The sequence below is a fragment of the Bison bison genome, unplaced genomic scaffold (assembly GCF_000754665.1).
Source record: "Bison bison bison isolate TAMUID 2011002044 unplaced genomic scaffold, Bison_UMD1.0 scf7180017864379, whole genome shotgun sequence".
Classification (NCBI taxonomy): Eukaryota; Metazoa; Chordata; class Mammalia; order Artiodactyla; family Bovidae; genus Bison; species Bison bison.
This window is the reverse complement of record NW_011494951.1, coordinates 12233187-12249150: the sequence shown is the minus strand read 5'-3', so window position 1 is coordinate 12249150 and position 15964 is coordinate 12233187. Positions and strand designations below refer to the sequence as shown.

The following is a 15964-nucleotide window of genomic DNA, read 5'->3' as shown; positions in this document are numbered from 1 at the left end:
ATGGTCTTGATGCCTGTCTCCTGTACAATGTCATGAAGCTCATTCCATAGTTCATCAGGCACTCTATCTATCAGATCTAGGCCCTTAAATCTATTTCTCACTTCCACTGTATAATCATAAGGGATTTGATTTAGGTCATACCTGAATGGTCTAGTGGTTTTCCCTACTTTCTTCAATTTAAGTCTGAATTTGATAATAAGGAGTTCATGATCTGAGCCACAGTCAGCTCCCGGTCTTGTTTTTGTTGACTGTATAGAGCTTCTCCATCTTTGGCTGCAATTCACCATCAAAGAAGCCACATTAGGAAAAATGTTCTCTCTCCATGACCCATGTCTTATATGCCAGAGTTGGTGTTCATTCCTCATTGAACTGAGGCTACCCTGGAGTCCTTGCTGACTAGAAAATTGTTAACTTGGCTTTATTTATCACCACACATTATCAGATGTTTGTTAGAAAATAGAGTCTGGTTGAGATGAATTATCTTCTACGTCCTAGGTGATTGAAAAACAACAACACAAACTTGTTTGATGGAGGCCATGGGAGAGTTTTCTTGAAGAGGTCTGACCTGAAATGGTTTGTTCTCACCTATTGAACTTAAAAGGGCTCCCAGATTGACTAATTAATCATCCTCAGCCACACTTTATGATAAGTAGAAGGCTGTGATCTGGAGACTGTTGCTCTATTTATCTCACTTATAATGAAACCTCCATGGTTTGTCAGATTCATGAAATCTTATACACACACACATACACCCTTCCACACACACATATACTATACCAGTGAGATACCTTCACAGCTCTGAAAATCTGATGTCCGCTAGAGTTCTGAAGAATTTGTCACCAAAACTGTTTGTGCTTGTTCCTAACTGTGAGGTGCTAGATTCTGAGTCAATCTAGTGCGTGTTTTGCCAAGCACATAGGATTGACAGAGTAGGGATAAGGGTGGGGTTACTTGTGACAGAATCAAAGGGAATACAAATTTCTTTATCAGACTAGGAATGCTAGTATAAATGCCTTAAATAGCTTCTTTTTCATTAAATCAATACGAATTATGATTCACATTGTAATCATACATTGTGATTATTAATCATACATAATTACATATCAGAGAAGGCAATGGCATCCCACTCCAGTATCCTTGCCCGGAAAGTCCCATGGATGGAGGAGCCTGATGGGCTGCAGTCCATGGAGTCGCTAAGAGTCGGACAGGACTGAGCGACTTCACTTTCACTTTTCACTTTGCTGCATTGGAGAAGGAAATGGCAACGCACTCCAGTGTTCCTGCCTGGAGAATCCCAGGGACGGAGGAGCCTGGTGGGCTGCCGGCTATGGGGTCGCACAGAGTCAGACACGACTGAAGTGACTTAGCAGCAGCAGCAGCAATTACATATGGAATTACATTTTTATTAATGTTTCCCTGACATTAATTTTGCTACTCTTGAAGAAAAAAAAAAATGTCCCTATGCAGGCAATGTGAAAATCAGTTATTAAGTCAGGATAAAATAATAGATTCTCTAAAGCTTAGCATCTTGGTTCTTATCTTTTAGTTCTCTTGGGCCTGACCAAGGGCTCTCTAAAGCCTCTACCATCCTCCTCACAAACCTTCTCCCTCTCCCCAGCTGTAACACAGACTATATCAAAACTTACAGTTACTAAGTTCAAACTTCTCTGGGTCAGTGGGTTCATACCAGGTGTTTAAAACAAGTATGACTTACGGTTTAAACTCCATATTTAGTGTTGACTGTCTTGGTCTTGCTGTATATTGAATCCCAAACCAGCTGTGTGGTACCACCTCCTCCAGTACTCATGATAACAACTTTAACCATTAAGTTAACTTCTCAGGTTATCTACTTTCCTTTGAACATACTTTGTAAACCATGTTTTTTTTTTCTTCATGACAGTCAAAATTGCAGTCTTATGAATTCAAGTGACAAGTTTTTTTTTAGTCAGCATTATGAAAGAAATATTTATTATGTATATTTCAAATGGAATTGCTTTTACAAAAGTGTTTCAAGATGACTACTTTCCTGCAAACTTTGTTAGTGCATCCCTTCTCTTTATTACAGAAATATGTTTTTGCTTTTGAATCTGCTCACACTTCTCACTTGGTTTCTGGCATCAGCAACAATTTCTTCCTTATTTACAATATCACTCAAGGACTCATGAATTCAGGTATTTCAAGGTTTTCTGCCACCTCTCACAATGGATGGCTTTACCATTGTGATACATTCTTACTTGTTTATCCAAAAGTTTTTGCAGATCTGTCCAAGTCCCTGTTTTTATGCCAGGTTCCAAGCTTTGGTATTTCAAAGTTTTTAAGGGACACAAATTTAAGAAATCCTAATGTAAATGATTTTTACAATAATAAACAATATAGTTATTTTGAATCCTTAAACTGATAAAAATCTATTTTATGATTTTCAAACTTCCTGAACATACTTGTATTAGTCTGTGTTCTCCAGACAATCATAACCAATAGGATGTATATATAATGAGATTTATTATAAAAAATGACTCACATGATTATGGAGGCTGAGAAGATGTGCAGCTGGCAAGCTGGAGACCAAAGAAAGCTGATGGTGAGATTCCAGTCCAAAAGCCAGCAGGTTTGAGAATCAAGAAGAACCAATGCTTCAAGTTTGAAGGCAGGAAAAGACAAATCTGAAGGCAGGTCAATGCCATCAGGCAGGAGGAGTTCCCTCTTACTCCATACAGGATCAGACTTTCTTGTTCTATTCAGGTCTTCACCTGATTGGAGGATGACCATCCACATTAGGAAGAAAAATCTGCTTTATGCAGTTAACCAATTCAAACACTAATGTCATCCCAAAACACTTTCACAGACACACCAAGAAAAATGTTTGACCAAATATCTGGGTATCCTGTGGCTCAGTCAAAAGGACACAAAATTATCCATCACAATACTGCAGTTACGGGCATTAGCTAAGTATTAAAACTGTTAATCATGCTTCCCCCTTTTGTCTCTAGTTCTTACAAATAACAGTAAGAACCTAGGAAATAATGTTTGGAGCCTCCTTACCCTGCTTACAGATCAGGAAAAGAAGGGCTGGTATGAGGCTGAGACACAGGAGATAATGACTGGCTCACTACTGTATTCAGAGCACCTAGCAGGCTTCCTGATGAATGAATGATTCCAAACATTGGTTGATTCTACTTGCTCTTTCATATCAACATAAAATCCCGCTGGTACCTACTGCTAGAGACCGAAGTGTTCACATACCTATTTTCACAATTAATGGTTTTTCTGTTGTACCTATATCACATTGGCTAAGATACAAGATATAAAAAGACTTCCCTGAGATTCAACAGTGTATCCTACCTGCTGATGAATATTTAGGAGTTAAGTACCTAAAGGTAGGATTGCATCCAGCTGCATAATGCCTTAGTTATTAAACATGTTTCTTGGGGCTGAGTAGATTACTTAAAGTCAGTGCAAATCTATGCTTCTGATGTGGGGCTGATCTTTCTGTGCCTCCTGGTCTCTTCCCAACTCAATTACTTTAGGGAAAAAAGGGTCCCCAGTGTTCCAGCCACCTTTGCAGGATAGAGTCCTTCATATTACTCCCTAAGCTCCCAGTCAAGCAGACAATACTCTTCTGATGGGTGGTGTTTATAACCCTTGAAGTGCTTATATTAAATTTCTTTCTTCACGTTTTTGTTTTTAAAAATGCATGCCTAAATTCAGCTGATAGAATTTAAACTTACAATGAAGAAAAAGAAGCTAAAGTAACTTTAGGAGTGAGGGTAGTTGGGAGGTGATATGGGGGGCATGAAATAGTGAATGGCACAGTGCCTCCATTGTTTGAGGAGGCAATTTACTCTTCAGTAAAATGTCTGTTCATGATTTTGCCCATGGCCAAATTGCTTAATTGCTGCCATTAGGTAAGTTCTTTTTATATGCTCAGTACAAGTCCTCTATCAGATGAAGTGAAGTGAAAGTCGCTCAGTCATGTCTGACTCTTTGCAACCCCAAGGACTATACAGTCCATGGAATTCTCCAGGCCATAATAGTGGAGTGGGTACCCTTTCCCTTCTCCAGGGCATCTTCCCAACCCAGGGATCAAACCCAGGTCTCCCGCATTGCAGGCAGATTCTTTACCAGCTGAGCCACAAGGGAAGATATATGATATAAATTATATCAGATATATGGTATATTTTCCCATTTCTTTAGTTTGTCTTTTAATCCTCTTAACAGTCACAGAGCAAAAGTTTTAAATCTTTTTGAAGACCAAATTATTAACTTTTCCTTCAATAAATCATGCTTTTGACATCAATTCTAACCATCTTTGCCTAACCCTAGGTCCTGATGATTTCCTCTTATGTGTTCCTTGAAGCTTTATGGTTTTATGTTTTAGCTCCATGATCTATTTTCAGCTTTTTGTAAATATAAGGTGTATGGTTCAAGCTGAGTTGTTTTTACGTTTTTGGCTATGGATGTCCAATTGCATCAGCACCTTTTTCTGAAAAGGCTATCCCTCCTCCACGGAACTGTTTCTGTACCTTTGTGAAAAATCAGTTGGGCATTTTTGTGTGGACTGAATTATGGATTCTTCAATCTGATGCACTGAACTATATGTCTACAATACCACATTCTTGATCACTATATCAGGCAGAGTGATTGCTCCCACTTTATACTTTTACACAATGTAGTTTTTCTAGGTCCTTTGCCTTTCTGTATAAATTTTAGAGATAGCTTATCTGTATCTTCCAAAAAATTTTGCTTGAGTTTTGAAATAATAATTTATATTGGACCTGTAAATCAATGTAGGGAGAATTGGTATCTTTACTATGCATGTCTTCTAATCCATGAACACCGCATGTGTCTCCATTTACTTAGATCTTTGATTTGCAACAGCTTTTTGTCATTGTCTGAGTCCAGATACAGATCCTGTACATTTCTGTTAGATTTATACCCAAGGATTTAATTTTCTTAGGAGCAGCTACAAATGGCATTGCATTTTACACTTCAATTTCTGATTGTCTATTATTAGCATATAGAGATAGGACTGATTTTTGCACATTGATTTTGTATCTTTCAATCTTGTTGAATTTGCTTACTGGTCCTAAAGTTTTTTGTAGGTTCCTTGGGATTTTCTATGTGTACAACTACATTACCTATAAATATGCAGTTTTTTCAATTCATGTCATTTTTGATCTTGGTGCACTTCCAGTAAGTACTTCCAATATATGTTAAGTAAGAATGATGGGAGTGAACATACTTACCTTGATCCCAGTCTTACAGGGAAAGCATTGTATTTGAAATTAGCTGTAGGTGTTTTGCAGATCTTTTATATCAAGTTGGAGAAGTTACCTTCTATTTCTAGGGTGCTGAAAGTTTCTATTATGAATGAGAATTGGATTTTGTCAAATGCTTGAGACTGAAATAGCTTTACATATTGGAATAAATCTTGATTATGGTATATAACTCTTTATAAATACCTTGATTTCATTTGCTAATATTTCATTGCATCTAAGTTCATGAGAGATACTGGTTCCGGGGGAGGTGGTTTCCATTCATTGTTTCATTATGGTATCAGAGTAATATTAGCAACATGACAAGAGTTGGGAAATATAACGTTTTCTATTTCTTGAAAGAAACTGTAAATTTGCTGATCATCCTTCCTCCAATGTTTGGTAGAATTCTCCAGTGAAGCCCTCTAGCCCTGAAGATTGGGTAACTTTAAATTATGAATTCAATTTTTTTAATGGCCAAAGATTATTCAGATTATCTATGTCTTGGTTGGGTTTTGGTTACTTATACTTTTGAAGAATTGGGCAATTTTTTGAAGAATTGTTCTAGTTGTCAGAGTTATAAATGCAAAGTTGTTCAGTCTGCCCTCGTGAAGCTTTTAATAAATAATGCAAGATCTGTAGTGATATGCCATGTTCATTCCTGTCACTAGTGATTTGTATCTTCTCTTTTAATCTTGTTAGCTTTATTAAAAGTTTATATTTTATTGGAAAAATTTTTTGAAGAGACAGCTTATGTTTTGCTGATTTTTCTCCTGTTTTCCTATTCTCAATTTCATTAATTTCTGCTATTATCGTTATTATTTTCTTCTTTCTACTGCCTTGGTTTTATTTTGCTCTTGATCTTTAGTTTATTGAAGCAGGAACTTCAATTATTGATTTCAGACTATTCCATTTTTCTAATATAAGCATTTAGTGCTATAATTTTCCTTCTCAACATTTCTTTAGCTGTGTCTCACATCTTGTCATAGGTTGTACTTATTTCCCTTCAATCTATGCATTTTAAAATTCCTTTGAGAGTTCCCTCCTGACCAGGGCATTATTTAGAAATATTTTCCTTAGTTTCCAAATGTTTGGAGAGTTTTCTGTTGACTTACTGTTATTTCATAGTTTGGTACCATTGTGGTCAGAGAATATACTCCAAATGATTTCAATTACATAAAAAGCATTTTTCCCACAAAAAAGCACCCACCCCAAATAGTTTTACATCAGAATTCAACTTTCAAATACAAGATAATTTCAATGCTTTACAAATGGTACTAGAACATTAAAAACAAACAAAAAAGAACAAAAACTTAAAGTTTTTTTTTATGATGTAGTAAAATTAAAACCTAACCATGAATATAGAATAAAATGACAGATCTAAAAGATGACAGCTTTTTATATGAATATTGAGTAAAAATACACTAAATAAAGTATTAGCAAGTAGAACCCATTAACACATTAAGAAAACACCATGACTAAGTGAAATTTATTTCAGGAGTGCAAGGTTGGTTCAATATTAGGAAATCCTTTCATGTAATACAAGGTGATAATAAAATTAAGGGGAAAATGTAGTTTCTATAATGCTGAAAAAGTCTTTAATAGAATGCAGTCTGTCTTTTAAAATAGTGACTATAATATCTACTCAGAAAATTCAGGCATTTGCAGCAGATATAAACTCCTAACTGTGAAATAATCATTGCAATCTTTTGAAATCTGTGGTTCCTATATTTAATGACCTACTATAAAATCCATAAACTTCATTCTCATAGAGATTGGGCTATACTGCCAAATTGCTGAAGAACAGCTTAGATAGATTCTTTCCTCTTTCAGCCTGTAGGTTTTAGAACTGAAAGTAATGTTACTTCAAAATATTAGCCTCCAGGATATTATATTGTGTTATCTATAAAAGAAAATAACCTATTATCTGTCAAAGCTATATGTGAAATATCATTTTCTATCTTAAAAAAAAAAAACAAAGTTGGGAAATATATACTCTGTGATGGACACCTCTTTGGCCTTGTGTTGGAACACAGAAGCAGTGCCAAATTTTAAAAAGTACTAACAATTCAATGACGTGGCTCATTATGCTTACTGAAGCTTTACAAATGTCATTTTTATGTCCTGGGGTACTCATACAAGCCTATTTAGCCCATAAGAATTAATTTACAACAAGCAGTAGACAATATTATCTACACTTGAATGAATTTAAGATGTGAGATTAGAGTGGGCATGGGAAAATACCATGTCCCCAACAGTCATCTTGGAGACAGTAGCACAAGTCCAGGGATGCAGGTAAACATCTTCATTTCAAAACTCCTGATCGTTCATGTTTATAGACTCCTTTTGGAAGCAAAAAGAACTTATGACTTTCCCTTTTCTTGACTTGAGAAATTCACTGAATGTTCTTTGTGGCTACAATGGGCAATTTAAAATATCCATTCCCCATACATCTTGCCCATTTACATTAATTATATGAATTTTCCAATATCATGGAGACTCTATTGTTGAGGCTTGATATCTGTCCATACAACTTCCTACAATCTTCTCATTTATAAGAGCCTCTCTAATATGGACTCCCTGATATTTTCTAAGGTCCAACCTCTGAAGACTTTTCCAAACCCATGACACTCAGTTTTTCTTTAGTGTGATCTTCTCCCCAATGCTGAATAATGCTATGATTCCATAGAAAACATTTCCACATTCATCACATTTAGTAGATCTGTCTCCCATGTAGAATCTATAGTGCAGTCAGTTCTGACTTCTGGCTGAAGGCCTTCCTTCTTGCTTCCTTCACATAATGTTCTAGAAGGTTTCCATGATGAATGAAGGCCTCCTTACAGTCATCACATGTATGCAGTTTCTCGCTTTTGCAGGTTTTCTAATGTCAAATATGGCTTTCTCACATTCTTTATACTGACAGCATTTCCCTTGTGATAGATTTCCTAGTGGGAAAGGAGGGACCCACTGTAAACAAAAGCCTTTACAAACATGTTGTTCTCAAGCATTTTCTTTGATATGTGCTCCCTAATGCTGCGTAATGACTCACCAGTGACTAAAGCTTTTACTAACTTACTGCACTGGTGGTGTAATTCTGCAGACTCCCCCCACATGACAGCATCTTCAGATTTGTGTGTTGGAGACAAGTCCTTATTTTCATTCTCAGTAACTCCATCTAAAAAAATGCATAGACAATTCAAATGTCAGTTGTCTCTTCTCCTGAGATCATGAGATTAATGATGAGAAACAGTGATAAAGATAAAACTCAGTTTTACCTAAAGTGCATGCTTTTTCAGTTTCCCTAAACTGCCATCTCAGTTTTGAAAAATACCCAAGAAGGCATATGAGGTTCCAGTTTGAGAAGCAAGAGCTGGGAAGAAAGAAACTGGAAGAGCATGGAGAATTTTCTCACAAAATATGACAAAGAATCAGGAAGGTATAATCAAAAAAGTTAAGAAGAGATCAGTTTTAATCCATACATGAAAAAAAGAGAATATCATGAAACCAAGAGAAATTTAATTTGCTAAAGGGTAATTATAAGTACCATTTAAACAAAATGAAATGTATTGAGGCCACTACTACAAACAAACAAAATGTTCCATAAATGTTTGTTAAGTGGATCCACAAACAATGGCATATAATAAAAGTTAACTTGAAGCAACAGGTAAATTAGTTTCAAAAATCCATACTATTTTGATGTGGGGAAATAAGTAAACTGGAAAAATTACAGTGGGGAAGATAACTTTTTCAGGTAATATTCAGGATTAAAAGATAAGAAGAAAAACATTTTGAAGCTAAAGAAGTTGAAAAAGTCAAAACAACAAAACACAAACACCTCCACAAATATGAATAACAGCTTCTACCTAAAGAATTGGGCAATGAGGAGATGGGTAGGTGCACAGTTCCCAGGGAGAAAATACTACTTACAATAGTTCTAAAAAGCTGCCTTTCAAAGATGTCTTCTTTCTCAGCAGATTTGCTTTCTCATCTGCTTTTCATTTCATAAGGCAATACTGTGAGAGTAAAACTAAGCATTTTAACAGTCTGGACCTGACACTTCTGATTCCAGGGCACTATCTTCCCAAAAGCATATCTTGTTCTATCCTTGTTCTACCTGGACCCTAAAAGCAATGGGATGAAGAGATGGTCTTGGAAAATTGAATATGAAGCTAGTCCCTCAGTAAAAATACTCATACACCACCACCACCACCAATAAAAACCAAATATAGAGAGAGAACGTTCCAGAGGTGTACATGAATTAAAGCCCATGAAGGTGATACGGGGTTATGGCTCCAAATACATCTGATGGGTCCTGAAATTTGGTTTTGCTGCTTTCTATGTTATTCCTTTCACTACTCAAGCCATAAATCATCCTCCCAACCCTTCCCGCCTTAAGGCTTGTCCATCAAACTGTCTCTAACTCCTCCAGCATAACTGATGCCTCTTTTCCACATTCTGGATGATATTATCCTCCCTAGGTCTGCAGTTCTCCAGGCAGAGGTCAGGACCTACTTTAGCACCTGCTCCTTGGTCTGTATCTCTGCTCTCTGCATCTGTGGGAAGAGTTACCCATCTTCTGACAGACCTGTGAGGTTCAAGTAGCTATTTCCTGGTAGCAACAACTTAAAATTTGAAGAAAGATTTTGCTGTGCCAGTCTGATTCTTGGACAGGCACAACCCTGGCCCTCTACCATCAGTCACTAGTAGAGGTCTTTTCTGCAAGAGGACTGCCATTCTGGAATAAGCGAGCTCAGAAGAAGATTCACTCCAGCTTGTGGTTCACATTGATTTTTCAGAAGTATTTCCTTGTAGCTAGTCTTCTTCCTGAGGCATAAAACAACACAATTAACAGAAACTCTGAATTTTATTTAGCTCTTACCCCAAAATTCACTTACCTGGTAATGCACTGAAAGAAAAAAGGAACTCTGTCAGAAAGCTAAAAAATTTATGAGTGGGAATGACTGCAAACTATTATCCAGCACTATCTGCTAAAACTCTTACTTCCTAAATGTTTAAGTTAATCAGGCTTGGGAGAAAGACCATGACCCTCTTCCCTTTGGTTCCCCTCTTCTGAGAATCTCAAACAGTAAACCATCAGAGATCAGAAAATAACGGTTATTGAAAATTGACTGTAAATTTATCTCATCTAAGATTTTATAATTCCATCTGACACATGAATGATACTGAGGCACAGAGGGATTGAACTATTTGCTAAAAGTCGCACAACCAGTAAGTGGACTCCTAATTTGTTCCTATTTATTCTAGGGAGAGTCATGAGTGGGATCATCTTAAAAGAACGCAACTTTCCTTTTACCAAACTGAGGTTCAGGACTTTCCTCTTTCTCAACATCCTCAACATCCTATTACAACTCAAGACTTGGAAACCATCTTTAACTTTCCCCTGCATATCAATCATCACACTGAACTTCAGCAGAGTCCCCAAAGGGCCAGATATACACGGAGTCAAAGCCGGAGTCTAGGAATCGGTGACCACCGACCCCTACAACACAGAGGCCAAAAAACTCGCAGTTCTAAGCCTTCAGCAATCAACGGCTGGCTTACCCTTCAGTCTTCTCTAGGAACCTGGAGGTTCTCTCCTATGGTTGCCTGGCAGCATCCCCGCCCCTGCTGAGCAGCACAGGTTTGGGCAGCTGGGTTGGGTAACTCCAGTGGGCTGCGCTCTGAGGCTGGGGCTCGACAGTCTCCTCCCGCCAGGGTTCGCCTTCCCACTACAGAAGCTCGAAAGAGCAGCTCCCAAGACAAAAAGTGAACCCCCCTGGCTGCTAGTTATAGCTGATAACTAACAAGGGTAGGTAGAAACAAAAGATAGGAAAACCTTTCCCAGGCAGTTTAGGCGATGTTTATCTCCTGCCGTCCACTGTTCATCAGAGTCCAAGATAAAAAGTAGAGCAGAGAGGGAGCTTTCATCTCAGCGGCAACAATGCAGCAGTCTTGGGAAATCTGCAGCGTGGTTACAGGTAATCTCTGGCCTGGGGCTGGAGCTTCTAGTCAGTCAGTCAGTACAGTCACTCAGTCGTGTCTGACTCTTTGCGACCCCATGGACTGCAGCACACCAGGCCTCCCTGTCCATCACCAACTCCCGGTGATCACTCAAACTCATGTCCATTGAGTTGGTGATGCCATTCAACCATCTCATCCTCTGTCCTCCCCTTCTCCTCTCGCCTTCAAGAGGAGAAGAGAGGAGACAGGAGCTTCTAGAGGCCACGCATTTGAGAGAACCCAGGGCAATAAACAAAGCAAACGTCTATAAAGCTCTTGAATCTCAAGCGGGAATCAAGATTGCCAAGAGAACTATCAACAACCTCAGATATGCAGATGATACCGCTCTAATGGCAAAAAGCAAAGAGAAACTAAAGAGCCTCTTGATGAAGGTGAAAGAAGAGAGTGAAAAAGCAGGCTTAAAACTTAGCATTCAAAAAACTAAGATCGTGACATCTGGTCTCATCATTTCATAGCAAGTAGGGGAAAAGTGGAAACGGTGACAGATTTTTATTTTCTAGGGTTCCAAAATCACTTCAGATGGTGACTGCAGCCACAAAATTAAAAGACACTTGCTCCTTGGAAGGAAAGTTATGACAAAACTAGACAGAGTATTAAAAAAGCAGAGACATCATCACTTCACTGACAAAGGGCCATTGAGTCAAAGCTATAATTTTTCCATTAGTCACGTACAGAGTTGAAAGTTGGACCATAAAGAAGGTTGAACGCCAAAGAATTGATGTTTTCAAATTGTGCTGCTGGAGAAGACTCTTGAGAGTCCCTTGGGCAGCAAGGAGATCAAACTAATCTAGTCAATCCTAAAGGAAATCAACCCTGAATATTCATTAGAAGGACTAATGCTGAAGCTCCAATACTTGGGCCACCTGATGCAAAGAACCAACTCATTGGGGAAGAACATAATGCTGGGAAAGATTGAGGGCAAGAGGAGAAGGGGATGACAGAAGATGAGATGGTTGGATGGCAAAGCCAACTCAATGGATGAGTTTAAGCAAACTATGGGAGATAATGAAGGACAAGGGAAGCCTGGAATGCTGCATTTCATGCAGTCGCAGAGTCAGACACGACTTAGCAACTGAACAACAAATAAAGTACTTAGGTGCTAAGCACTGTTCTAAGCACTTTATATAAAACTTATTTATCCATATAACTATTATCCTATAACTCCCCAAGCAGAGGAAGGTACTTTAGCAATATTTTACATTATGAGGAAACTGAGGCCCAATGTCACTCAGCTAATTTGGCTACAGCAAGCTGTAGAGTTCTAAACTGCCTCCTTCTTTATTGGGAATAAAATGGTAAGACACATACTCTTAAATATTTCACTTAAGTAGGCTGAGCTGAGGCACTAGGTCAAAATGTATGAAGTGCATATAAAGTGCTGCTGCTGCTAAGTCGCTTCAGTCGTGTCCAACTCTGTGCGACCCCATAGACGGCAGCCCACCAGGCTCCCCCGTCCCTGGGATTCTCCAGGCAAGAACACTGAAGTGGGTTGCCCTTTTCTTCTCCAATGCATGAAGGTGAAAAGTGAAAGTGAAGTCGCTCAGTCATGTCCAACTCTGAGCGACCCCATGGACTGCAGCCTACCAGGCTCCTCCATCCATGGGATTTTCCAGGCAAGAGTACTGGACAGGGGTGCCATCGCCTTCTCTGATATAAAGTGCAGACAGGAATAATGAAGCTCTGCATAAATCAGAGGTAACAAATGGCCTCCTCTTAGGAATCCTTGGAGTACCCAGGACCAGGCCATTTGGGCTTAGGAAAATGACTGGTGGAGCAAACATATATCCCCAAAGATCACCTTGAACTGTGACGGGGGAAATCTCTGGGAGCCTTGACTTCTGGGTTTTCAGACCTGGAAAAGGTCTTTTACATGAGTGTGAAGAGAATACACTGTTTTCAAGAAAGCAATGGATAACTTCTGGCTCTCAATAATGACCTCACAATGTGAGCTAGGGAGGTAATCAACTGGTGAGTTTAAAATACTTATCAAAGTTGGTTTTGTCGAAATCAAATTTTATATATATAAAATCAGATTATATATATAAATACAATATATATATTATATATATATATAATATATCCATTCCTACTTTATAAATATATTAAAGTACTATGTACAAGAATAATGTACATGAACTCCTTATCAGTTATACCCAGAAACATTTGGAAGGAGAAAAGATCCAAAGAATTTCTTATAAAATGATGAACTGCTGGTGGAGCTTTATAACGTAAAATCTGCAGTGTAAAAGCTTGAAAGTTGAAAAAATTCTATTAACAGTGTATCAAAATAATAGTTTAGTCGCTTAGTCATGTCTTACTCTTGTGACCCCATGGACTGAAGCCTGCCAGGCTCCTCCGTCCATGGGACTTCTCAGGCAAGAATACTGTAGTAGGTTGTCATTTCCTTTTTCAGGGGATCTCCCCAACCCAGGGATCAAACCCACTTCTGCATTGGCAGGCAGATTCTTTGCAACTGAGCCACCTGAGAAGCCCCAATCAAAATGATTATCCTCTGTTAAATAAGCACACTCATTGCTCAAATAAATTCTGGGCGTGTGGAGTCAGGAAGAGTAACTGAAAGAAATATATAATATATACTTATCTATGGTTTTTTAAGTCCAAGAAATGGTACTAGCTACAAATATAAGATCGCTTTTAAAAACCCTCATCAAAGGTATTGATGTACCCATAGTGAGTTACTGGATAGATCCATAATGGGGATATTATCTAATCTCTATGATTTGTATTAGACAGGCAAATGTCCCTTATTCTGTCAGAATAATGCAGAAAACAATGATTCTAAGCTAGGAGTGTGATCCTTTCCTATAAAGAGACCATTTTTAACTTGAAACATCTCCTGCATACATCCTCATTCTGCAGGCAACAAGAATTAGATATTTACACTGGCCAAACTTCATCCAAGATTTAGTATACAAGAGGATGGGGATATTATCACTCTAGAAGTATTTTCCATAATTTTGATAGTTGAAAATTTTTCTATAGGTAATAACTCAAAAGAGGGCTTCCCTCCTGGCTCAGTTGGTAAAGAATCTGCCTGCAATGCAGGAGACATGGGTTCGATTCCAGGGTCGGGAAGATCCCCTGGAGAAGGAAATGGCAACCCACTCCAGTATTCTTGCCTGGAGAATCCCATGGACAGAGGAACCTGGCAGGCTACAGTCCATGGGGTCGCAAGAGTCAGACATGACTGAGTGACTTTCACTACTATTACTCACTAATAACTCAAAGCCCTGAATACCACTGCAATATGCAGTTTGTTCTGAAACAGAGTGGGTTCTGGATCTGCTGAGTTCATATCCTGGTCCCCCACACACTAACTCTGTGACCTCAAGTAGTTTTACTGACTTCCATTTCCCCAGGTAAAAATGAAATAGTGTGAGCAAAGCATTTAGTAATGTCTGGCCCTTAGCAAGTAATTAGTAAATATCACATAATACTGTTAATGAATCCCTTCATCTATTCCTAAAGATTGCCAAGAATAATGACTTTGTTTTAACTGTAACAACTCTAATGGTCAATCACTGGATATTAATGGAAGAGGCTACTTCGTTGTGACGACAGGAGTGCACAGCTTTTCTAAGTGCTTCCATCTGATCACTCTCCACCTCCATCCTCACCCACCATGCCCCAGGAAATTTCTCAATCCTACAGCCCTGGTCAACCCCTCCCCACATTTTTTCTTTTTTATCAGAGGGGTCCATCTTCCTTCCTTTCAGTCCCTGTCTATTACACTCTTTGGAACCCTTTTGCGATTGTCAGGATACCTTTTCATCTGAAACCCATGTTTAAAGCTCACTTTACTTTTCACTGCTTTAGAAATTTGATTCTCCCCCAACCTCTCCAAGTGCTTTTGCCTTAGTAAACACTGTCTTGGTTCCATTCAGTTCAGTTGCTCAGTCATGTCTCTTTGCAATGCCAGGGACTGCACCACACTAGGCCTCCCCTCCCTGTCCATTACCAACTCCCAGAGTTTACTCAAACTCATGTCCATTGAGTCAGTGATGCCATCCAATCATCTCATCCTCTGTCATCCCCTTCTCCTCCCGCCTTCAGTCTTTCCCAGCATCAGGGTCTTTTCAAATGAGTCAGTTCTTCACATCAGGTGGCCAAAGTATTGGAGTTTCAGCTTCAGCATCAGTCCTTCCAATGAACATTCAGGAGTGATTTCCTTTAGGATGGACTGGTTGGATCTCCTTGTTGTACAAGGGACTCTCAAGAGTCTTCTCCAACACCACAATTCAAAAGCATCAATTCTTCAGCACTCAGCTTTCTTTATATTCCAACTCTCACAACCATACATGACTACTGGAAAAACCATTGCTTTCACTAGATGGACTTTTTTTTTTTGGCAAAGTAATGTCTCTGCTTTTTAATATGCTGTCTAGGTTGGTCATAACTTTTCTTCCCAGAAGCAAGCATCTTTTTAATTTCATGGCTGCAGTCATCATCTGCAGTGATTTCGATATCACCAAGACAGTGATAACCATCTGGCTCGGTTCACATCTGGTTTAGTTCACTTCAGTCGCTCAGTCATGTCCGACTCTTCACAACCCCTTGTACCACAGCACGCCAGGCCTCCTTGTCCATCACCAACTCCTGGAGTCTGCTCAAACTCATCTCCATTGAGTCAGTGATGCCATCAAACCATCTCATCCTCTGTCATCCCCTTC

The 15964-nt window shown here is 38.7% G+C and overlaps 1 protein-coding gene across 2 annotated transcripts in view; it reads right to left on the bottom strand.

Moving 5' to 3' along the window:
- The window catches only part of LOC105001153 (zinc finger and SCAN domain-containing protein 12-like), a 64923-nt gene that overhangs the window by 15181 nt on the left and 33778 nt on the right, over window positions 1-15964 (bottom strand). The window contains exon 5 of one of the 2 annotated variants that reach the window (XM_010857315.1): window positions 8747-10076. The exons of the other annotated variant lie outside the window; for it this stretch is intronic. Coding sequence (XP_010855617.1) covers window positions 9953-10076 — 124 coding nt within the window. The 3' untranslated portion in view covers window positions 8747-9952. Of the gene's footprint in view, window positions 1-8746; window positions 10077-15964 lie in introns of those variants that run through there. 2 annotated transcript variants of the gene reach the window in all.